At 38.0% G+C, this 24,407-nt stretch overlaps 1 protein-coding gene across 1 annotated transcript in view; it reads right to left on the bottom strand.

The window, feature by feature from the left end:
• Positions 1–24,407, bottom strand: part of MAN1A1 (mannosidase alpha class 1A member 1) — a 172,906-nt gene that overhangs the window by 55,518 nt on the left and 92,981 nt on the right. Inside the window, exon 6 of the mRNA XM_018053007.1 lies at positions 18,128–18,222. Coding sequence (XP_017908496.1) covers positions 18,128–18,222 — 95 coding nt within the window. The remainder of the gene's footprint in view (positions 1–18,127; positions 18,223–24,407) is intronic.

Below are 24,407 nucleotides of genomic sequence, written 5' to 3'. Positions count from 1 at the left end.
ATGACAGCACTGTTTACAATAGCCAAGACTTGGAAACAACCTAAATGTCCATCAACAGACGACTGAACAAAGAAGACACAGTATACATATAAACGGGGTACTACTCAGCCATAAAAAGAATGAAATAATGCCATTTGCAGCAACATGGATGGACCTAGGGATTATTATACTAAGTGAAGTAAGTCAGAAAGAGGAACATAAATTCTGTATGACAGCATTTATATGTGGAATATAAAATACAACACAAATAAACATATCTATTGAACAGAAACAGACTTACAGACATAGAGAATAGATGTGTGGTTGCCAAGGGGCAGGAAAAGTGGGAGGAAGGACGGATTGGGAGTGTGGAGATTAGCAGATGCAAGCTAGTATATGTAGGATGGATAAACAACAAGATCCTACTGCATAACACAAGGAACTATATTCAGCATTCTGTGATAGAAGTCACAATGGAAAAGAATAAGGAAAATACACATATGTATAACTGAGTCACTTTGTTGTACAGCAAAAATTAACACAATATTGCTAATCAACAATATTTCAGTAAAATTTTTTAAATGTCAACAGTTTTGTTGAGGGTAAGAGGGCCCTTTCGGGCAAAGGGGAAATATACATAAACATGGGGGTCTGAAAGCACGATACCTATTTGAAGAAAAGCTCTACAGCTCTTGAAATTAAAAGATGCTTGCTCCTTGGAAGAAAGCTATGACAAACCTCAACAGCATATTATAAAGCAGATACATTACTTTGCCGACAAAGGTCTGTATAGCCAAAGCTATGGTTTTTCTAGTAGTCATGTATGGATGTGAGAGTTGAACCATAAAGAAAGCTGAACACCGAGGAATTGATGCTTTTGAACTGTGGTATTGGAGAAGACTCTTGAGAGTCCCTTGGACAGCAAGAAAATCCACCCAGTCAATCCTAAAGGAAATCAGTCCTGAATATTCATTGGAAAGACTGATGCTGAAGCTGCAGCTCCAATACTTTGGCCACCTGATGAGAAGAACTGATTCACTGGGAAAGATCCTGATGCTGGGAAAGACTGAAGGAAGGAGGAAAAGGGGATGACAGAGGATGAGATGGTTGGATGGCATCACTGACTTGATGGACATGAGTTTGAGCAACCTCCAGGAGTTGGTGATGGACAGGGAAAACTAGCGTGCTGCAGTGCATGGGGTTGCAATGAGTCAGACACGACTGAGTGACTGAACTGAACTGAACTGAACGGTTCTTGGGAAGCTGTTAAAGATTCTTGAGTAAGGGGAGAAAGTGTGGAGAGCAGACGGATGACAGTTTGGGAAGATTACTCTAGCTATGATAGATAACATGCATGTACTCTAATTGGAGGGAAGAGAAACTGGCAGCCAGGAGAGTATTTCCAAACCTATTGCTCCAGACCAGAACTGAACTGACCGAGGGTTGGTGAGAGTGGGCAGGGGGGCGGGGATGAAATAAGAATGGGAAAGGAACCTGGCTGTGAGAGGGTCAGAAATATTACAGAAATAGAGTACATAGGATCTGATGACAGACTAACCATCAGAATAAGTATTTCAAGATGTCCTCGGGATGAACTGAGGTTACTGGTGTAACAAAAGGTCAGTCTGGAAGGAACACTGGTTTAGGGAAATAATGCAGATGACTTTCAACATTTAAGTTTAGGAGCTATCTGGCACTCAGCAGGATACAGGGATTACATTCTATAGGGAGGACTGGGTTAGAGATGTGGATCAAAGGATGGCTACTGCCATAAATCTAGGGCTTAACAATAGAATATCCAGATGTTTCTATCTAGAGAAGGCTCATAGGCAAGTATCATAACATCTCAACGGAGTGGGGAGGATGAGGTGTAAATAAATAGCTGGTGTGAAAGATGAAGAGGAAAAAGACTGTTGCCTTGAAGAGACAATGTAAGAGAGGACGCAAAGACCTCCTTCACTGCACAGAGGGCCTGGACATTGTACTAAGAGAGGCAGGGAGAGACTGAGCCACAGAAAAATGCTTCCACCCTTTCTACACCTCTAAGACTTTCAATGAATGCAGTTCCAAATTCTGATTATTTTGACATTATCACAAAGATGAGGAGGACATACAGGAGAAGAGTAACTAAGATGGTAGAAGAGAAGAAAGTGTATTTGTAACAAAAAGGGTTGAAAAGAATTCAGGTTCTACATAAGACTTAAAAATATATTCCTGTAATTTATCAAAGTATGTCTTTCAGTTGATTCTACTTGCAACATAATTTCTTTTCTTTGGGAAAAAAAGAATACAGATTCTTTAAAAGAGGATTAAGGGAAGATTTACATAATCCTAGCTCTTTCATCCAGGTGAGAAAGATGCTATGCATATAATTTTCCATTTTAACTCTTTAGAAAGGAGATTATATTTATTTACATTTACTTTTATCTTTAAATAGTGAAAGTGAGTTTAACAAAAGATCTAGTTCTAATAGTAGGGTACTGGTGAAATTTCATTCTGGGAGGTATGTGGAATTCTATCAGACCCAATGAATACACTTTTAATAGCCAGGAAGTGCTCAATGATCAATACAGCACAAACAGACAAACACGGTGAGAGCCTATAATGGCAGTAAAATATCAGGACAGTTTCCTATTCCCTGTCTTTCTGAAAGCGTGAAATTATTTCTTTTTTCCTGAAAAAAACATTTCCTTTTATTCCAATTGTTAACTATTTCAAAAAGAAATCTGAATTATAGGATTGGATATTTATGTCTGTGCCAGACTAGATTAAATCACATCAGTGAAAAAATTTAAAACATACATCTGTTTGGGACTCCTCTGTAGACTACTTAGAACTGCAGAAGCATAAGGCATTAATATTAGCCTGTCTGGTGGCCCGTAGCGTATACACTCATAATGCCTCTTGCTTCCCATCTCCTCCCCTTTACATCTTTTCCTTTAGGATCAACATAATAATAAATGAATTTTGTTGCACCTTTAGTTTGAAAAGAGACCCTAGGCTTTACTGTCTTTGGAAAAACTTGAAAAAGCAAATGTATTATTCTTAATAGATCTATAAATTCCAATGTTAAAAATTTCTTTAAAAAATATAAACATGAAATCATTTCTCCTTATAATCCTCAGAAACTCACATGAGTGAAATCTATAATTTGAAGTCCTTTGACTCTTGTAAAAATTTTGGATACTAGCACTATATATGTTTTTCATTTAAAAATACCACTCTGTCAGTACAGACTTACACCTTCAGCCATTTTGTTGCATAGCTAATCAATATTAAAGATTAATGTCTTTAAGCACTTTCTGACCTATTTCATCTTAAAACCAATAACTCACCTAAGAAAAGCTCTTGATCTAATTAACAACTTTTTCAGGCGCACTTCCATGGTTGGCCCACTTTAAAGTGGAGAAAATTAATACCACAAGATTATATAGTCTTATAATATTTAGATCTAGTTAAAGCAATTTAGAACTTCTCTTGAAGCCAATTTTTAAAATATTCTCAAGAGTAATCTAAACAGGATCAAAGTCCACTTAATATATTAAGACAATATGCCCATTATAAACTGCCAAATGATAAGACATTGGTCCAGGCTTGATAAAGGCAAATGACATTTAGATATTTATTGTTTATGGCAGCGGCGTTTGAAGCAGAATGCAAAACTCTTAATTAGAGTGCAGGAAGAAACTATCAAAGCTGCTGTTTCTAAATTTTTTATCTAAAAGAAAAAAGCTTTATTAAATTAAATATTCAGATATACACTATTCCCCTCCCTTGCTGCATATGTAAAAGGTTTCATATAAAAGATATTCAGAGGTTTCCATAGAGACTCCAAAATGAGGAGAGGTCGGCAGTGGGTCCTTTGCTTGTCCTACAGCTTTCAGGAACTGTGGGTGTAGTGGGATTTATGAGCACAGAACGACATTGATGCAGTTAATTTTAAAATTCAAGATCTCTACACAGTAGAAAAATGATAATATCATAACAGTTTGTAAAAGGATGGAAAGCGACCACACAAATATTCCGCACTAAACAAGAGATTTTTTTGATTGTCTTGAGGCAAAGTATTTAATTAAGAGTCGACATTTCACAAAAGAAATGTGTCCCTATTTGCTGATGTTTTCTAGTATAAGTAGCTGCTTGCAGTTTGCTACCTACCAGATAATTAAAAAACAGAAAGAAAGAAAATGGAAGAAAAGAAATAGAAAACATGCTTAACCCATCATTTGAAGATAAAAGTAACATTTGACGTGAATTTTAAAAAATCTGAATTTGAAAGAAAGTTTTTCTAAGAAAAGATCATCTTGAAATTGGAAATTTATGAAAATGTGTGACTGTGACTCACCTTTAAAATTCATAAAAAATATAGCAAATTTATACAAATTGATCAAAATTTGTGTCAAACTTGAGAATGGAATTTGCTATCCTGCTTTAGAATCTTCCAAAGGAAGAGTTCCAGAGGTTTTTCTTATTTTCTATTAGTTTGCAAGAAAAGATAACAAGAAATACTGAAATTTTCCAGCAGAGTTACAAGAATATTCTTTGCATAATTAAAGAATAGGATTTAAAACAAGCATCATGTTTTTAGATCAGCCAATACCACATTTCTCTCATCAACACAACTTTAAATCTTTTCCATCTGGACAAAATTAAAACCAAGTTGAAATAAACACAGAACAAGAACTTTGAATCACTTACTGTATCACAAGCATTAAACTGAATTAAAAAAATCATATGACTCACTAAAAATAACTAAAAATTTATTTCCTCATCTGTATCTTTTTACAATTTTATTTTTTGGAGTGTTTTAAAGTGATCAGGACATTAATATGCTGGTATTTGCAAATAAAACTTATAAGTAAAAATACATGCTCTGGGGTAAGTGCTCAAAAATATATTACTGATAAGAGAGCAGAAAAGCTTAAAAACCATGGACTTATGGTACAGACATAATTGTGCAGTACAAAATTACACGTAAATAAATGGCTAAAAGTGATATATTTATATATCATTCACATTAATTTTTCTCATTAAGGAACCATAATTTTTATACCTCATGATGAATGAAACTGCCACAATTTTAGCCCTAATTTTAGCCCTTATTTTATAGTATCCCATAACTTAAAAATAACCTTTCTTCAGCTGGGCAGTTCCACTGTGTACTTCCCTTTGTGGTCCCTGCTGCTGCTGCTGCTGCTGCTAAAGCCGCTTCAGTTGTGTCCGACTCTGTGCGACCCCTTAGACGGCAGCCCATCAGGCTCCCTGTCCCTGGGATTCTCCAGGCAAGAACACTGGAGTGGGTTGCCATTTCCTTTTCCAATGCATGAAAGTGAAAACTGAAAGTGAAGTTGCTCAGTCATGCCCGACTCTTAGCAACCCCATGGACTGCAGCCTCCCAGGCTCCTCTGTCCTTGGGATTTTCCAGACAAGATTACTGGAGTGGGTTGCTATTGCCTTCTCCGCTTTGTGGTCCCAGATGATGACAATTATTATGAAGCCTTGTTAATATTTCCCTTGTTTGAGGAATGGCAGAAAGTGAAGAGGAACTAGAAAGCCTCTTGATGAAAGTGAAAGAGAAGAGTGAAAAAGTTGGCTTAAAGCCCAACATTCAGAAAACGAAGATCATGGCATCACTTCATGGGAAATAGATGGGGAAACAGTGTCAGACTTTATTCTTTTGGGCTCCAAAATCACTGCAGATGGTGATTGCAGCCATCAAATTAAAAGACGCTTACTCCTTGGAAGGAAAGTTATGACCAACCTAGATAGCATATTAAAAAGCAGAGACAATACTTTGCCAACAAAGGTCCGTCTAGTCAAGGCTATGGTTTTTCCAGTGGTCATGTATGGATGTGAGAGTTGGACTATGGAGAAAGCTGAGCGCTGAAGAATTGATGTTTTTGAACTGTTGGAGAGTGTTGGAGAAGACTCTTGAGAGTCCCTTGGACTGCAAGGAGATCCAACCAGTCCATTCTAAAGAAGATTAGTCCTGGGTGTTCATTGGAAGGACTGATGCTAAAGCTGAAACTCCAATCTTTGGCCACCTCATGAGAAGAGTTGACTCATTGGAAAAGACTCTGATGCTGGGAGGGATTGGGGACAGGAGGAGAAGGGGACGACAGAGGATGAGATGGCTGGATGGCATCACTGACTCGATGGACATGGGTTTGAGTAAACTCCAGGAGTTGGTGATGGACAGGGAGGCCTGGTGTGCTGCAATTCGTGGGGTCGCAAAGAGTCGGACATGACTGAGCGTCTGAACTGAACTGAACTGAACTGATGAATTTTAAGGGATTCCCAGGGGACACTAATGGTAAAGAACCTACTTGCCAGTTTAGGAGATATAAGAGACGTGGGCTAGATCCCTGGGTCAGCAAGATCCCCTGGAGGAGGGTGTGGCAACCCATTCTAGTATTCTTGCCTGGGAAACTCCATGGACAGAAGAGCCTGGAAGGCTACAGTCCACGGGGTTACACAGAGTCAGACATGACTAAAGCAGCTTAGCACATATGCATGCATGGGTTCTGTGGGGAGAAGTCTCACCCAGGGAGCGGATGAGCTGCCTGGGAACCGTCTTCCCAATCAGAACTCCAGATGCGCTTTGACACTGGAGATCCCCGTGCTGATTAAGTCTGGATGTTGGTCAAAACCCAATCTGGTGATGCATCCTCTATCCTCTGTTTGATCCCTAGGTTGGGAAGATCCTCTGGAGAAGGGAAAAGGCTGCCCACTCCAGTATTCTGGCCTGGAGAATTCCATGGACTCTATAGTCCATGGGGTTGCAAAGAGTCAGACATGACCTAGCAACTACACACACACAGATATACACATATCATACTCACACACATAAAAAGACATACACTCGTTTACTTGAAAATCCATTCTTCTCTCCTAACTTAAACACAAGTGACATGGACAGCTACCATAAAGATGTCAGGGTTCTGAAATTCCATAATGATCCCCTCTTTTGTATCTAAAAGACCCCCAACTTCTCAAAAGTCTAAGGGCCTGTCATAAACATTATCCTTGTAAAATTGAAACTATTTATTAACTGCATTTAAGAAATGAGAAAGCCAAGGCTGAGAGAAAGAAGAGATGTGATCCCATTATTTTGTAATAAAAATATACTCAGTAAACACAGCATCTTAAACATATAGTTTGATGTATTTTTGAGAAATAAATCATACTGTTAATGTAGCAGAATTGGGACTTAGGTTCCTATTCCTTCTGCTGCCATTTTCTTACACACAATCAGCCAAGTTCTAGAAACGCAGTGTCAGATACTAAGAAATTATGGCACATATGTAATTCATAATTCATTTATTTTCAGAGTCCATTTGCAGAGTGCTAGCCAAAAAAAAATCACCACTCTGACAGCAGTTTGGGACAGAGAGAGTGGGACAGGACATTCCCTAGCTCTCTAAGGAGAGAAAGTACCAACCCCAGGGTCTAGGCACAGAAAATAGAAGTGAGAGAACACAAGAATGTGTAATAGGTTTGTCCAAAGCATATAGAAGATCATTTATAAAATCATATGCTTTAAGGGTTTGGCAAGTAGATTCACTGACCTTTGAAATAAATGCAATCATATTTTAAAAGAAAGAAATACAAAAAATCCAAGCTCTTTGTACAGTGTACTCACACACAGCTATATGAATGATACCCACCTTAAGATAGCTTATGTAACTTTTATTGTACTTCCAGGGGGATGGAATAGATTTATGCTTAAATTTTTGGAAAAACTGCTCACTGATAAAGCCATTATAGTAATTGCACTGGGTCTGTTTATTAATTTGTCACAATTAAGTCAATAAGAGCTTTACTAATGTCCTATTACTTGATTAGTTTTGAAAGTGATTATCTTAAGAACTAGACTTAATTGGAAGCCTCTCAATTTACAAGGTACATTAAACTCTCAGTAGCATCTTAAGATTATTCAACATATGCAGGTCAATTACCAGTAATCACTGTTTTGTACAAATGTTCCATAAAAACTATAGCATGACATGACAAAGAGGGAGAGTGAGATTTAATTAATAATGCCAGACTCCAATTGACATTTCCAGGATAAAAGGGCAACATGAGCATTCATATAAAGTCTTCCTGAAACTGGGTCTGTTATTAAAAATCAAATAATGGAAAGCTAGCAACTCTACACCTTATGGATGAAGATAATTTGTCATGATTGCTAAATCACCAAATTGCACTGCCTCTACTCAGGCCCAGCTGCATATTAATTTCTAGATTAGTAAATTACAATTAATTCTTACTATTGCTCCATCACTTTTCCATTTAAAAAAAGAGACTTCAATTATTGTTCATCCCTGTTTTCAGAACAGATCAACCTACAGCTATTACTGCATAAGCAAGAAACCTGGAGTGGTTAATGTATCCACCAAGATTGTGAGTTCTTTAAAAATTATTGGCTGTAGCATAAATATTTTATATTGATCTTCCAATTTCGACTCAAAGATTCAATGTGGTCAGTTGAATATCTACAGTGACTAACAATCATAAGGTCTAAGAAAGTACCTTGAGACCTAGGCTGATTTTCAAATACCTATTCAAACAATTTCATAACTTTTAAGTTAAACTTTGTTAGATATTTGAAAGGTCTGCCCCACACTAACAACATGAGCCTGGTCTTGAGATTCATCACAAGAAAATTGATTGCTGCTTCATTAAAAACCTGGGATTGTAACTCCTCGAGAAAACTATTCCACTGCTGACTTGTAAAGGCACCCTATGAATTATGTGTTCTGACTTGTTCCTAATCTAAGTTCTGTACACAGAATACATTTCAAATTGCCAAAGCTGATTTGCCACCAATTGTGTGAACACAGTGAACAAAGCTGAATCTGCAAAACACTAGTTCTGTGCATTTGAAAATCTTGAGATGAAAGGCGCTTTGAGTTTGTTGCATTCAAATAACTATAATTGCCCTTAAACAAAAATTTCCTGGTGTGTTAACCACTTAAATGGTGGGGATGCTATGGGGAAAGTCATGGTCATATTTAACCATCCAATTCCATGGATTTTGTACCAATAATCTATCTGCCTAAAATAGAAGAGTGAGGAAGGTCTCTTAACAGACTTCCTACACACCACAAGTCATTTTTTTAAGGGTTTTAAGCAATCCTCGTAGGATAGATTGTCTCTAAATTGCCTACACATCACCTCTGATACATTTCTGGACTTTACGCATTTGCTGTAATTGAGCTTTAGAGGCAGGACATTATGAAAATAGACAAAAAATAATTTTTCAATATCTGATCCATGCGTGCGTGCATGCGAAGTCACTTCTGCTATGTCCAACTCTTTGCAACTGTATGGACTCATAGCCCGCCAGCCTCCTCTGTCCATGGAATTCTCGGGCAAGAATATCAGAATGGGTTGCCATGTCCTTCTCCAGGGGATCTTCCCGACCGACCCAGGGGCTGAACCTGTGTCTCTTACTGTGGTTGGGTAAAATAGCCAGTTTATTCCATTCACAGGTCATTTTTCTGTTCCTGTCCTACCAGAAGCACACAGAGGCGGTCTATAGCAGATGCAGATTCATGGAGAAAGAGGGTGGTTGATGTGGAGAGCTTAGGAGGACTGTTAGCGCCTGTGTTTAGAGACAGATTACACCTGCTTCTTCCTCCAGGGAACAAAAGACACTGAAAACCCCATTTACCTGGGCATTAACTTCAATTATGACCAGAGGAATGGGATAAAAGGGAACAGTCTGCCTTCCTTTAGGCTCTTCAAATTCCGTCTGCCTCACAATGAATGTGTGACTAAGAAACAGCAAAGCATCTTTTGCTCAGGATTGCTTGTCCCTTAAGTCCCAATAAAAGAGGCTATACACAAAGTGCATTTAAATTAAGTGCTGCCACCCTTATTGTCCACTTGCAATAAATAAATGCCTTGAGCTTGGTCAAGCCACTGAGTACCTGGCATGGACTTAGTGATCTGAAGCTTGCTGAGAGGATTAAATGATTCAGAAAAAGCCTAGACTCCCTCTTCCTCTGGTGGAAGCATAACCTTAGCCTCTTTTCATGGGTGTGGAATGTCCTCAGGTACAAGAACTGGTTGCCAGCTGCTGTTAATAAAGTTGCTTTGCCTTGAAGCAACAAGAAGGTTCTTCTTTTTACAGTTACCCTGAGTTCCTTTATTAAAAATGCCTTTCTTTCCTCCTTCTATGCTAAAATGGCCCAAATCTTGCTTTCTAGTCTTACAGGATTAAAAAATATATATTGCAAGGGGACAAAGGCGATGCAAACTCTTTTTTGGTAATTAATGTTTGGAATTAGCTGTTTTCCAGAAGAAGCAACAAACTGCTTGGGGATAAGTGAAAATACTGGGCAATTATTAACAAGAGTTAATTAATCATAGAACTCCTCGCCCCTGCCCTCCCGGCCCAATCCCTCACTTTCACCCTATGGAAATTTGGAATTGGCTGCCCCTCTGAGCAGCTCTGAGAAGCTCTAAGAATCTAAACAGCTTGGATGTCTCAGTCAATTCTTCTATTACAGTGGTTCTCAAAGTGTGGTCCCTGACCAGAAGCATCAGTCAACCTCTGCATCAGCTGAGACCTGGTTGTTGTTCAGTTGCCAAGTTGTGGCAACCCCATGGATTGCAGCATGCCACGCTTCCCTGTCCCTCACCACCTCCTGGAGTCTGCCCAAGTTCATGTCCACTGCATCAGTGATGCCAATGTAAATTATCATACCTGACCAAAAACCTGCCCAATCAGAATCTCTGTGGGTGAGGCCCAGCAACAAGAGTTTTAACAAGCCTTCTAAGCAATTCTTGAGGCTTCCCAGGTGGCTCAGTGATAAAGAATCTCCCTGTGAATGCAGGAGACACAGGAGATGTGGGTTTGTTTCCTGGGTCAGGAAAATCCCCTGGAGGAGGAAATGGCAACCCATTCCAGTACTCTTGCCTGGAGAATCCCATGGATAGAGGAGCCTGGTGTGCTACAGTCTGCAGGACTGCAAAGAACTGGATAAGACTGAACATGTATGCATGCTAAGCAATTCATACAGACTCTAAATGTTGAGAATCATTGCTCTATTACAGCTGGGTGTTTTCAAATCAATTGTCTATTTATTTCAATAGTTGAATTGGCTATCAATGGGGAAGGAAAGGTTTCCAAAGGTAACTGAAAACACAAATGAATCTATACTTAGGATAAAAATATTAGACTTCCAGCAGTGATTCTCAAACCTAGATTAATAATGGAATGGCTGAAGAGCCTTAAAAAATGCCAGGATCTTACTCTAAGCCAGCTGAAACAGAATGGAGGGTAGAGAGGTAGTGATGATATTCAAAAAATGCACAGGTTAGTCTACGGCACAGGGAAGGCTGAGAATCACTGAGAGAACATAACCACAGTAGTCAGACCCTTACTAGAAGTAGGACAGCCTAAGAACTAGAAAATAGGGCTATGTGGATGTTTCTAGCAGAAATATATGTACATTCTCATAGACTCATGTCATATTAATTAAGCACTAACTGGCATGTGGGACGTGGGAAAATAACATTACATTTTATTGGCTCACATGCTTCTTAAACCTCATAGGTTGAACAGTTCCTCTTTCTAGAAGAGAAAATTCACCAATAAATATAATTTGAGAGAGGTATCTGGGTTTTGACCCTATAGACTGATTCTAAAATAATTTTCAAAATAATATATGTTGGAGCACAAAGCCCCCACAATTCTACGTGGACTATGGGGACACATTCTCTCCACACTTCTAGCTGGTTCTACTAATACCAATTCCATTTCTGACCTAGAAAATGGGACTCGAGTTTGAGAATGGATTAGAAGCACTGAATGACTTAAAAACAGAAGATTATCATAAAAAGGCATCAAAACCAAGTCAGTTTTAGTTATGTATTATTGTATTGCTCTATACACACATTATAATGAACATTTAAAACAAGGCCATAAATTAATAATTTCAATTTATATTTATTTCACAGCACTCTGCAATGACTAATCTTTTACATATTAATTCACTAGATTTTCACAAAAAATGCCTTATGAGGTCATCAGGACAGATACTATTATTGTGGCTATTTTAGTTTTACTTATGAGAAGAGAAACTCAAATAAATGAATTATCCAAGGCCAACCTGGTGCAAAGAACTGACTCATTTGAAAAGACCCTGATGCTGGAAAAGATTGAAGGCAGGAGGAGAAGGGGACCATAAAGGATGAGATAGTTGGATGGCATCACCGACTTGATGGACATGAGTTTGAATAAGCTCCTGGAGTTGGTGATGGACAGGGAGGCTTGGTGTGCTCCAGTCCATGGGGTTGCAAAGAGTCAGACACGACTGAGCAACTGAATTGGACTGAACTGAGCTGAAGAGCTATACTGACAATCTTAACAAGTAGCAACTTTAACTTTGATATTTTGATGTCTGATATTAGTAACTTCATGCATGTAAGTTTCAAACCTCAAAATATGGTTATTTTTATTTCCAGAAGAGTTCAGTTCAGTCGCTCAGTCGTGTCTGATTCCTTGTGACCCCATGAACCGCAGCATGCCAGGCCTCCCTGTCCATCACCAACTACCGGAGTTCACCCAAACCCATGTCCATTGAGTCGGTGATGCCATCCAACCATCTCATCCTGTCATCCCCTTCTCCTCCTGTCCCCAATCCCTCCCAGCATCAGGGCCTTTTCCAATGAGTCAGCTCTTCACATAACGTGGCCAAAGTACTGGAGTTTCAGCTTCAACATCAGTCCTTCCAATGAACACCCAGAGCTGATCTCCTTTAGGATGGACTGGTTGGATCTCCTTGCAGTCCAGGGGACTCTCAAGAGTCTTCTCCAATACCACAGTTCAAAAGCAAAAGAGTATAAATGGCCAAATGAATTAAAACAGATAAAAGAGGGAAACCCAATAAAATATTCAATCAGAAAAAATAAAAACCTAGTTTAGCATAAATACCTGGAAAGACTAACTTCATTTTTACTTTTCTAGAGTTGGTAGAACTTATTTTCGAATTCTTAACAGATCCATAAAACATATAAAAGATAAACTATAAGATATTGCTCTAATTTTATACTTAGGCTATATAACTGCTACAAAACACATCTAGGATAACTAAGTACTATTTTGCTTCTTAGAATATTAGCAAATCATTAAATAAGTTTGATCTCTTCAGGGCAGAAAATTTGTTTCTTGATATTTTTTAATTTTTTTTTTAATGATGTTAAACTATAGAATTGAATTCTGCTTCATTTTGAAACAATATACCTATTTCAAATCTAAAACCAGATACTTTAAAAAATGGTTAGCAAATTTAAAATGTAGATGTTTATATATTAATGTCAGGTAAAAATGCAGGGAGATATATGGAAAATACTTTTTAAAATATTTAACCTGATTAGTCTGTCTTTCATAGTTTGTGTCTATTAAAACTAATTATGATTTAATATTCAAGCATTTTATACCACCAAAGTATTAAGAAACCCCAAATGGGGGTTTATTACCCTACACAAACTACCTACTTCATAAAGGATAATGTTTCACTATTAGAAAACACTAAGCTATGTACTATTCTTAATTAAGCCCCCAGTTCTGTTAAAGTAAAGCAATTTGCAATTTAATTATTATAATACAAGCTAAAATGTAACTAATGACATAGTATACATTTGTGCTGGATAATTAGAGTAGTCAGTAAATAAAGCTTTATAAAGCAGGAAATAAAAACAGGTGAGGGAGTTGCGGCTCATTCATGGCCTTGCTTGGGCTTCCCTGGTGGCTCAGACAGTGAAGAATCTGCCTGCTATGCAGGACACCTGGGTTCAATCCCTGGATGGGGAAGCTCCCCTGGAGAAGGGAATGGCAATCCATTCCAGTATTCTTGCCTGGAAAATTCCATGGACAGAGGAGCCTGGCAGGCTACAGTCCATGGGGTCACAAAGAGCTGGACATGACCGAGTGACTAACACATGTGGCCTCGCTTACTAATGAGAACTGGAGTAGAGATCAGTCACTCGCCAGCACGTTTCCCTGATGTGTGCAATAAAAGCGCATGCTGTAGACTGACCTGCTAACCTAATATAACCACCAGGTAAGTGTCTGTTCGGGAAAATCCACAAAGAGAAACAACTGAGGGAACAGCATAAACTAAAACTAACTCGCAGGAAAGACAGAATAATCACTAGGAACACCCAGACTATATGCTCTGTGATATAAATGAGTAACGGGAATATTAACCATACTTTTTAAAATTAAGAACACTCTTTAGAAAACTTCAAACTACTACATTTATCCTATTTAGGCTTAAATTATAACGAAATATGGAAATGGTGAAACATTTGACTTTACAAACCACAGAAGTGGTTTTTCTTCTTTAGGTTGGGAAAAAAAAATGCATAGAGTCTCTTACTAGTAGTACTAACAAGATCAGACATCAAATTTTGACATTTTCACAGTAGTGAAATTGAGTTCTACCAAAATCTAATCTGTGAAAAAGGCAATGTTTTCCTTTTACCAGAGGTGTTACATAATGTACGCATTCTCATTCTACTATTGTACTGGTGAAGCAAGCATGTTATTCTAATCAAGTACTCTGTGTAACACCCAGGTGTTTGCTCAATCAAATTACCACTTACTATCAATTCATAGTTTCAATTAACTCACAACTTCATATAGCAACTCTTGAATTAGGAATTTATTATAGATGTAGCAGAAGAAATAATTTAAAACTTTTTTTTTGTGAACAGATTTTTTGGGACAGACTTTCTAATGTAGGATATGCGTAAATTATTTAGATTCTCTGGTATTCTCAGTTTGCAGAAATACTGAAATCTAATTTGGTTTATTGGTGTTTTGGCTCCAAATACATAAACCTCCCCAATTCAAAATACTGCTTGCCTTAAGTTCACACTGGTAAAACCTAAATACTAGAGGAATGTGAACAGATAATGCCAGTAAGTTCACATTTCTGTTAACTTATAGGTTCTGGCAAACAGCAGCCTCCATAACTACTTTCAAAACTGAGATGGAAGAGCAGAATTATGTTACAGACAGCACATTGTGCCTCTCCCATCATAATTATTGCCGAGAGTTTCAAAGCCAGTCAGTAGTGAATATTGTGAATATTAGAATAGCTATTCTGAACAGCATTCTTGAAAACTTTATTTCCTCTTGCGCGTCCTTCCATTGATACTCCCTAAGTTTAAGAAGGTAATTAAGAAAACATTATTTTGCCAGATATATTTTCCCCCACCTCTTTTGAAACTTCACTAGTGACAGGCTTCAAAAAACTAGAAAATAAGCCCCAAACCTGCTGTCCCTTGTTCTCTGGCCCATACTGTGAAAATACAGAGATTCAGAGAAAACAGCAGATATGCACTGGGTGACATCAGTAACACATCCTGAAATGTAATTATTGCAGATAAATATCAAATGCTGTTTTTGTTCCATAGAGAGAAAATTCTTCAAGACGATAAATGAAGCTGATTGGGCAAAGGGTAGGATGAATTTCAGTGGGTTGGTATTACTATTAATTTTGCCAAGTCTTATTGTGTAAATTTGGGTAAGTCACTGCTATTTAGTAAATGAGATTGAGAGTGGATAAAATAATAAAAAATTCATACAGGTTGCCAGGAAGAAGTTAAGAGTGTTCCTGTCAGTTGTAAAATGGTTACCTAATTTCCTCTAGTTCAACATGAAAACATCACAGAATACATAAATGAAATGGCACATTATTTCTGAATCAAAATAATTTTCCTGTAATACTTAAAAATCAAACATAAGTTCTAAAGTACAATACTGTAAAATAATGTACAATACTGTAAATTTGAAATAAGTTCTGATAAAAAAAGGTAAAGCCCGAGTTAATGAATTTTCAGGAGATATAAAGATAACAAAGGATTCAGTACTGAAGAGGTTTTAGAAATATTCCTTTATGCATTGAAAAATATCTCCACCGTACACAAAAGATAGATTTAACTAAGGAAAAAAATCCTCTTGGCTGTAAAAAGAAACACTAAGTTAAATATGTTTTAAAATAATCTAATTTCTTATAAGTATTTCAAGAGAGGCTAGAACTAATTAAATGCTATCAGCACCTTATAATAATTGACTTAACTTTTGCAAAGATGTAGGCCCACACCTCAATTAGTTTTAAGAGCCTTTATCTAAGTCCATTATCTTCCACAAAGCAATAAGAACTACCCTTATAGCATCCCGGGCTTCCCGACAGCTCAACGGGTCAAGAACCTCCCTGCAACGCAGGAGACACAAGAGATGCAGGTTTCATCCCTGGGTCAGGAAGAGGCCCTGGAGAAGGAAACAGCAACCCACTCCAGTATTCTTGCCTAGGAAATCCCACGGACAGAGGAGCCTGGTGGGATACAGTCCATGGAGTCGCAGAGTCAGATACAACTGGAGCGACTTAGTATCCATGTACATACTTAGAACCAGGTCTCTTGGTAACCAGTTAAGTTAGTGGGTTATTATGCCCATATCATTCCTCTCAGAGGGTGCAGAAAACATGTGTTAAATGTGCACCAAGTTTTCATAACTAGATCTTATTTTCAAGTATCAGAGAAGTTTCTAGGTCTGAATCCTATCTGTATACTATCTGAATACAAAGTCTGAGGATATGGACAGTATTATAGGTGATCTACATGAGCCAAATAAAAAGCTCACAGATCTCTAATACCATGCTGCTCAAGCCAAGGATATATACCCACTTCCACCTTAAGACACTGGAACATGTGCCATGATCCCCAAGCTAACAGAGAAAGCCAGAGGAACCCAATGGGAAGAATGAATCCTGAGATACCACGTTATACAACAGAAAGCAACTTCAACTTAACATGGCCCAGGGGCGTGAACTCTGCCTGTCTCATCACCTCGACACCTTTGCCTCTGCCCCAAACACATGCACTTACACATACAGAGACACACACACATACATAAAATTATAGACAGGTACAGGGTGATTTCAAGGTATAGATAAAACATACAGACAGAGCATGACATTTAACTGATACATTAGCCAATTAATTTCATGATTTTCCATGATTAATTTTAGGAAGGAATGTCACTAAAATAAATAATTAAGGAAAAAGGTGCATTAATCTTGCCAAGTCGCCCTGTGCATCCTCTTGGCTTTCCTAACATAAGAAAGCCATTTAACTTTTGCCTGTGAATCCATGCATCTGAGTACTCTGGCTCTACCATTTACACACGGCATGATGTTAGGCAAATAACTGTCTCTGTGACTCAAGTTCCTGATTAGTGAAATGGAGATAACAGTAGCACTGACCTTATTGGGTTGCTGCGAGGATTAAATGTGGTAAAGTGTCTACACAAAACTTCATATTTTATGATGACCAAACAGCTGTCATTATCATCATCACAAAGAGACACATGCAATTAATTACTTATGGGGAAGAAGGAGTTAGAAGGGAGCTTAAGATAAAACTATTTACAAAATGCTCAGGCTATCATGAAAATTCAAACTATTAATACTTCCTGGGAGAATATGAGAAATTCGGTTTAGCCCATGTTTTTCTTGGGGCCACATTCCTATGAACTTGGCATGCCAGGGTTCTCCACGCACATGGGATGAGGAGGATGGATTGATCTGGGTCAGTGGAGCCGTTCCCTTCCCTCCTTACAACTGTGGGTGAGCAGCCTCAGACGCATCCAGTCTCAGTCACACTTAGCTCGTTGCGTGGTTGTTCCACTTGTATGTGCTGATCTACACCTTGTATTATGCTGACTGATCTACATGTTATATCTTACCAATGCCTCTGACCAGCAGCTTAACTGATGGAAGTGATCTAGGAACTGGCTTCTTTTGAGAGTGAAGTGCTTTGATGATAAAGGGATGTTTTTGGAATTTATGGAGAGACAGTATCATTGATACAATGTCACCATGAAACAGTGAAAACCTTGAATCATGTCTCATGTGGATGACTTTCTTGAGGTCATTTGATCCCATGATGGGAACCCATGGAACACTGAAAAACACTAATAACTTCCAACACAAGGACATATGCCAAGACTTGCAATGGTATTAGTCACCAACACCATTCAAGTAAATATCCATCTGATGTATGTTTGTTAGACCACAATCTTGACTATTTCAACTTAAAACATGTTGTTGAAAATGAAGAGTTTTACCTTTTTATATTCAGCAGTGCCCAAGGTATTCCAGAGGGTGTTTGAAATGCAGGTAGCAATTTTACCCCAAGTTCCACTGCTTTCTTTCGAAATATCTGCAAAGTTAAACAGTTAAGTAAGCTACTGTTCTAAGAAAAACAAAATGTGCTATTCTACTTCCCCACATTGAGTATATTTCTACTTAACATTAAAAAAAAAATGTTTCTGAACTTAATGGAATTACCCAGGAAAGTAAGAATGGTCCAGGGGCCACTGTGCTGTGGAGTATTTATTACCAATGCTGGTTGCACATTAGACTCATGTGAGGAGATCTGAATAATACTGATGTCTTGGTAGTACTCCAGATATTCTAATTTCTATGGCTTGGGGGCTCCCAGATCAGAACTTTTTAAAGCACCACCTGTGACGTCAAGTGATTCCAATGTGCATACCCAGGGGAGAACCATCAGAAGTTCTGGTCCTGTTCTGGTTTCACTTATTTACTAGGGCACAGAGAAGGGAGAAGCTGTAAAAAGATATATTATCCTACAAATAATCTGTAAGTCCTCTTAGTCCTCTGAGGTTTTAACTTCCTCTTATGGTTAAGTGCAGGTGACACGGAAAATACAAAGTTAAAATAGATGCAAATTCTGCCCAGAATTCAGTGAAGAAGGCAATGTATGAACAGATATCTGACACACAGACCCTGACATAAAGTCGTCTAAGAGTTCCGATGAGTTCAGCAAGGCTGCATGCCATTTAGATGAGGATTGTATGCAGCATGTAATGGGGGGTTCATAATTCTAGAGACAGGCTGAGAAGGAGAGGGAGCATTGTGAAGGCATCAGTATTAAGCACTGATGCAGGCAAGGGGGGGGCCTGCAGAAGAAATGGACCAGGTCAGCTTCCCTGTCCAGAGCCAAGAGGGAATACTGGTAAATGAGGTCTGGTATGCACAGCATGGGCCCAAATCACAAAGGGTCATAAATACAAGGCTAAGAAACTTATTCCATTAAAATGGAAAAATATTGAAAGTTTTGAGCAGCCAGTTCACTTAATCAGAACTGTGCTTTAGGAAGATTAAGTAAATGACAGCCAGTCACAGTTTTAGGTCCAAAGAAAAGCACCGAGTTAATTTATTCACTGAAGGAAAGACTGCTACGGCGTTCCCTGCTCGAGCTGTGGCCGCTAGCAGATGCCCTGTCCCTTCTCCCTGCCACACTGTATGAATGAGTGCGGTGGGCTGGGAACTTACTATTTCCTTCTGTCTCTCCCTCAAACAAGAGAGATGTGAGAAAAGCTACAGGAACCCTGAAAAGCATGCAGGATGAGCCAAGTCCTCTCCCAGCCTGGGAAGGGGTTTGTTAAAGCCATGGTCAAGGAAGCATTTTGTGGCTTCTCCAGAGGCAAGGGTTCTAGTCCTTGGAACTCCTGCTGCAAGACCTAAGCCCCCCACAGAGAAGTCTAGGCACTGGGGCTTCCGGACGGAGAAGAATCCAGTGATATCAATATTGATGCTGCTTCTGAAACCCTACTCTTTTGGAAACTAACTCCTACTCTGTAATGAAAGTTGAGAAAATAATGAGTTTTAATGTAAGAATTTGGCTGACAGTCAATTTAGGTAAACTAGCATTCTTGGAATACAAATGAGGACAAAGACATTTGTAGTACATAAGGCACTAAAGAAATAGAGATATCATTTTCCCCATAAAATATTGTAACTCTTTGAAGTGGACAATTTCCTGTTTCAACAGCTGACAGTGAATGGGAGAGGAAGAGAAAGAGAAAGAAAATAAGCCAAAAGGTATATTCTTTATTTCCAGTCTCTTAGTCTAGAGAATTCCAAGTTCTCTTCTGCTGTAAGGAATTATCCAATCACTGCCCAGCCATCTGCCAACTTTCTAGTTTCCACCCAACTTTTAAAACTGTTAATTAATTAACTCCTTCACAAGAAACTTACATAAGACTGGAAGTCAGACTTGTAATTAAAACACCATCACGGATATTATAGCCATATGGCTTGGGAGTTAAGGGCTCGGGCTTTGAAAACACAATGCCTGTGCAGGAATCTCAGTTCTACTTCTTCAAATGGGGTAATCTTGGGCAAACTGCTTAATCTGCCTATGCCTAAACTTTTCCATCTATAAAATGGGGATAGCCATGTGCAAGGCCAGCTTCCCTAGTTCCATCACTGACACTACCGTTCGGCCAGTCCCTGGGGTATGAGAGAGCACACATTCTGACTTTCATCACCTTTCGGTTATTAAACATCAACATCGAAGTTCCCAGGAACATCTCATTTATGGCTCATTTCCTTTCCGTGATGTGAACACAGTCCATATTTTCATCACCAGGCACAATGCAGGGGCATGGCAGCAAAGAAGGTCTTCCTACCTAGGTCCCCATTCTCTAGGATTTCATCCTATTGCCATTAGCCTCTATCTATTTTACCATGTTTTTCTTTTTACCATGTGATTTTCTTATTCAAGAAACCATCATGATTCCCTCTGTTGTTAAAACGTCAAGTCAAAAACTAATGTACTGGCTAATCTACTGACCTCTATGAATCCGACCATCTATTATCTTCCGTTTTTACAAAGGCCATCCTGGCTCCAGCTTGAGTCTTCAGGGTCTCAAGTACTCATTCAAGTTCAGTCTACCTTAGTATCTTAAAAAAAATTTTTTTTTTCCTTCAGATCTAGTGAGATATAATTGACATACAACGTTGTGTAAGTTTAAGATGTAACACATGATTATTTGATACATGTAGATATTGTGAGATGATTACCATAATGAAGTCAGTTACCACTCTCATCCTCTTGCATAACTATCTTCCATATGCATGTATCAAGCCAGCTTAATATATTTATTTACACGGTTTTCTCATCCTAAAACATGCAGTGCTGCCTCCAGTTGGCTAATCCAAACTCACCCAATTCTCCAGGCCAAGATATTTATTAACACCTTCAGTGAACTTCTGCTTGACAATTGGCATCAGCCAGTGCAGCAGTTGATTACAGAAGCCAAGATGCAGATCTCTGTTTTCCTGTGTTACTCTCTTATATCCTCAAGCACTTTTCTTCTTCAAAAGTAGAGAAAAAAAATCTCCGTTTCTCCTTCACTTCCTATTATACATATCCAACCCAACTTTGCTCACTTTGTATTAAAGTTATTGATATCACTACAGTATTCCTATGAGTAGTAGGTGGGAAGACATTTATAATCTTAGTTAACATACAGGAAGGAAACAGCAACCTTCCCCATCCCAAGGTTTTTGCCTTTGCTGTTTCCTCTGGCAGCAATGCCCGTTTCCTAGCTCTTTGCATACCTGTTTCACCCTTAACTTCAGGAAACTGCTTGAAAGTCCCCTTCTAAGAGAAGTCTTTCTGAAAAACCCCAAATAAAGCTGGCCATTCTCATCGTTTATCATATCACCTTATTTTGATCCCACTATCCCACTCTAATTATCTTATTTGCTTGCTGATTGGTTGACTGACAACCCCACTAGATGTAAATGTCATGAGGGCAGGACTTCTGTCTTGTTCCTCCTCGCTGTATGTATACACCTAGCAAAGTGTCTGGTCCTCAATGAATGTTCATTTAATAAAGGAAAGAATCAATCAAATATTAAATATATCTGGAGCACTCTAATGAGAAACCACTAAATTACAGTGTCTGCAAAGTGTCTGTCCTATTCCATGAATTTCTATCATCTTCAGTGTCTACAAGTAATTATATCAAGTACCCTGCAGTCTCTATGTTGGGCACAATTACAAAATAGTTTTTGGATGAAAACATTAATTAACCTATTGATACTTTAAATGAAATCATATGTGAGCCTAAATTAATTCCAATTCTTAACGTTTGATTTGTTACCTCCTCTTGAGACGTGAAGAGAGGTTACTTGGAGGAGGAATCCAGATTCTCAAAGAGAATATCTTTCTACCCAAAATGGTGACTAATAAAATTCCAATTTAGCTTACAAAGTTAACACTGTTAAAAGAATGAAGGAGCAATGTCACAAATCATCCTGAAGGGCAGTTAAGTTTTAACTAGCACGTCTTAGTTAATGTGCTCAAGAGTAAACGACCACAGAAAGCACTAAATGGTACTTCAGTGCCTCTTCCCAGGCGGCAGGCACGATGGAGGGTGCGCTGGACCCAGGCCCGCACTAGGTCCCAGGACGGGTTTTACTATGGCTCAGTAGCAGGCCTGGGCCTGCCACTTAACCATTTTGATCTCAGTTTCCCGAAACAGGAGAGCGGGGTTGGTAACTTCTAGTTTGGACTTATTCCTGAAAAAACTAGCATCAGAAGTCACAAAGCTAGTATTAAAATGAGACTGGCAAAAAAGCAAAACTATCATAATTTTTTTATAAAGATAGAAAGTATTAATGTGCCACCCAATTCTTAGTCAATCTTGGTTTGTTGGTACTTACACTGGGTAGGGTGGATTTTATAAAGTTAAGAGGGAAAGATGAAAAATGACAGGTAATAAAATGTAATCTGTGCTGATAATAGAAGACATACTCTTAAAAAAAAGACCATTAAAACTAAATATGGCCTTGGGTAACTTGCAGCAATCAGCTTGAAACGGGCAGATATCTAATGACCCAAAAGGAATCTTCAAAAAGATTCTGCATTATAGAGACTCTGATTACATTCACATCAAAAAAATTCAAAACTAATAAAATTTACTAGAAGGGTGGTAAAATATTATGAAATAGCTTCTGAAATAATCTTTCAAGCATGTAACTAAAAAATAGATTTAAATAAAAACATTTATGGTCTAAAGTTAAGAATTTCAAAATAACTACATCCAAATTGTATATTTTCATTATACTTAAATAACATCATCACAGTCTTATTGCTAGAAAATTTCAGATTTTAGAATTTATCAAATAAAAACATTTATCTTTTTACTTTACCCTTACAGATAGGATTAGACAGGCTGTAAACAAGATGTATGGCTTTCTTTGCCTTTCTAGTTTGCAGATCCCTGAAGAACCGCACAAGAATATTTACACACCAGAGCAAAGAATAAGGAAAGAAGAAATGAATAACAACAGACGGCTCTAGAAAGAACCAGTTTCAGTTCAGACATGCTTCGATTTGAAATGTACAATTAATATAAAAGCCTTTCTTTAAAAGCTCCTGCTGCAAACTTCACTGTTAAAAGATCAAACACTAATTCCCCATTAGTACAAGCAGAGTTTACCTATTACTCATTTCTGCTACATAAAGCTTTCAGCACAAGATGCCGTTGATCTCATAAATATTTTTGGCTTAAAATAACTGAAATAACCCACATATCATTAGCTGAGTTGATTAACACATATAATATGGGCCAAATTTAATCACTCAACCAATAAGCTACTGTATTGAGCTACTCTGGCTTTTGAATTTAGAGTGGAACATGGAAAGGTTTAAATATTTGAATAAAGATATAAAAATAGTTAATCCAGGAGAAATTTAGAGCTAAGAGGGACATCAAAGGTTATCTAGTTATATAATCTTGGCTTATAGATGTGGAAACTGAGGTTCAGAGAGGCCCCATTCCCCTAATTAAATGTTCCAAAGTGGGATGGTTTGGTGAGAACTACAGGCAAGTGAATGCCAGTTTCATGCCATCCCAGATACATGTAATTCTTCTGATCTGGGGGGATCGCCCCTGTGAGTCCCTTATGTATAAGTGTGTACACATCTTTCATTGCCTCTTTCTAATCTTTGCATTCTCTCTACAATTAAGCAGAACACTAAACTGAAGTTTTTCTAAATTAAACAAATTATTTGTTGTATTTGTCAAACTGTACTTTGAACTTCATTGTTAAAATTTATAAATTTAATTAGATTAAAATTGTTATCAACTGTTCTTTCTTCCCTGTGATTCAGTACAATTGAATTTTTAGCCTCTAGGCCATTAGATGAAAAAAGTATTCTTCACTTCTTCATTCTTCTGAAGAATTAAAGCACTAACATCTTCCCAACTTGTGTACTGAATATAACAAGGATATGCATACTAACCTACCAATAATCGCAGGTTATAACAAAGAAGAACCACAGGTTTTAACAGGTTATAATCACAGGTTAAAACAAAAAAGAATAACTCTATCTTAGACTTGACTTTCTAAAGCACAAAGTTTGAGTGAAAAAAAAATTTTCTGATAAATTAAAAAAAATCTAGCCATAGAATGCTCTTACTGAACAGGCATTTTAGACTTGCAAGTGAAGTCGCTTAATCATGTCCGACTCTCTGCGACTGTACAGTCCAGGGAATTCTCCAGGCCAGAATACTGGAGTGG

The sequence above is a fragment of the Capra hircus genome, chromosome 9 (assembly GCF_001704415.2).
Source record: "Capra hircus breed San Clemente chromosome 9, ASM170441v1, whole genome shotgun sequence".
Lineage (NCBI taxonomy): Eukaryota > Metazoa > Chordata > Mammalia > Artiodactyla > Bovidae > Capra > Capra hircus.
The sequence above is the reverse complement of the archived record's forward strand: the minus strand, read 5'-3'. Positions and strand labels throughout refer to the sequence as shown.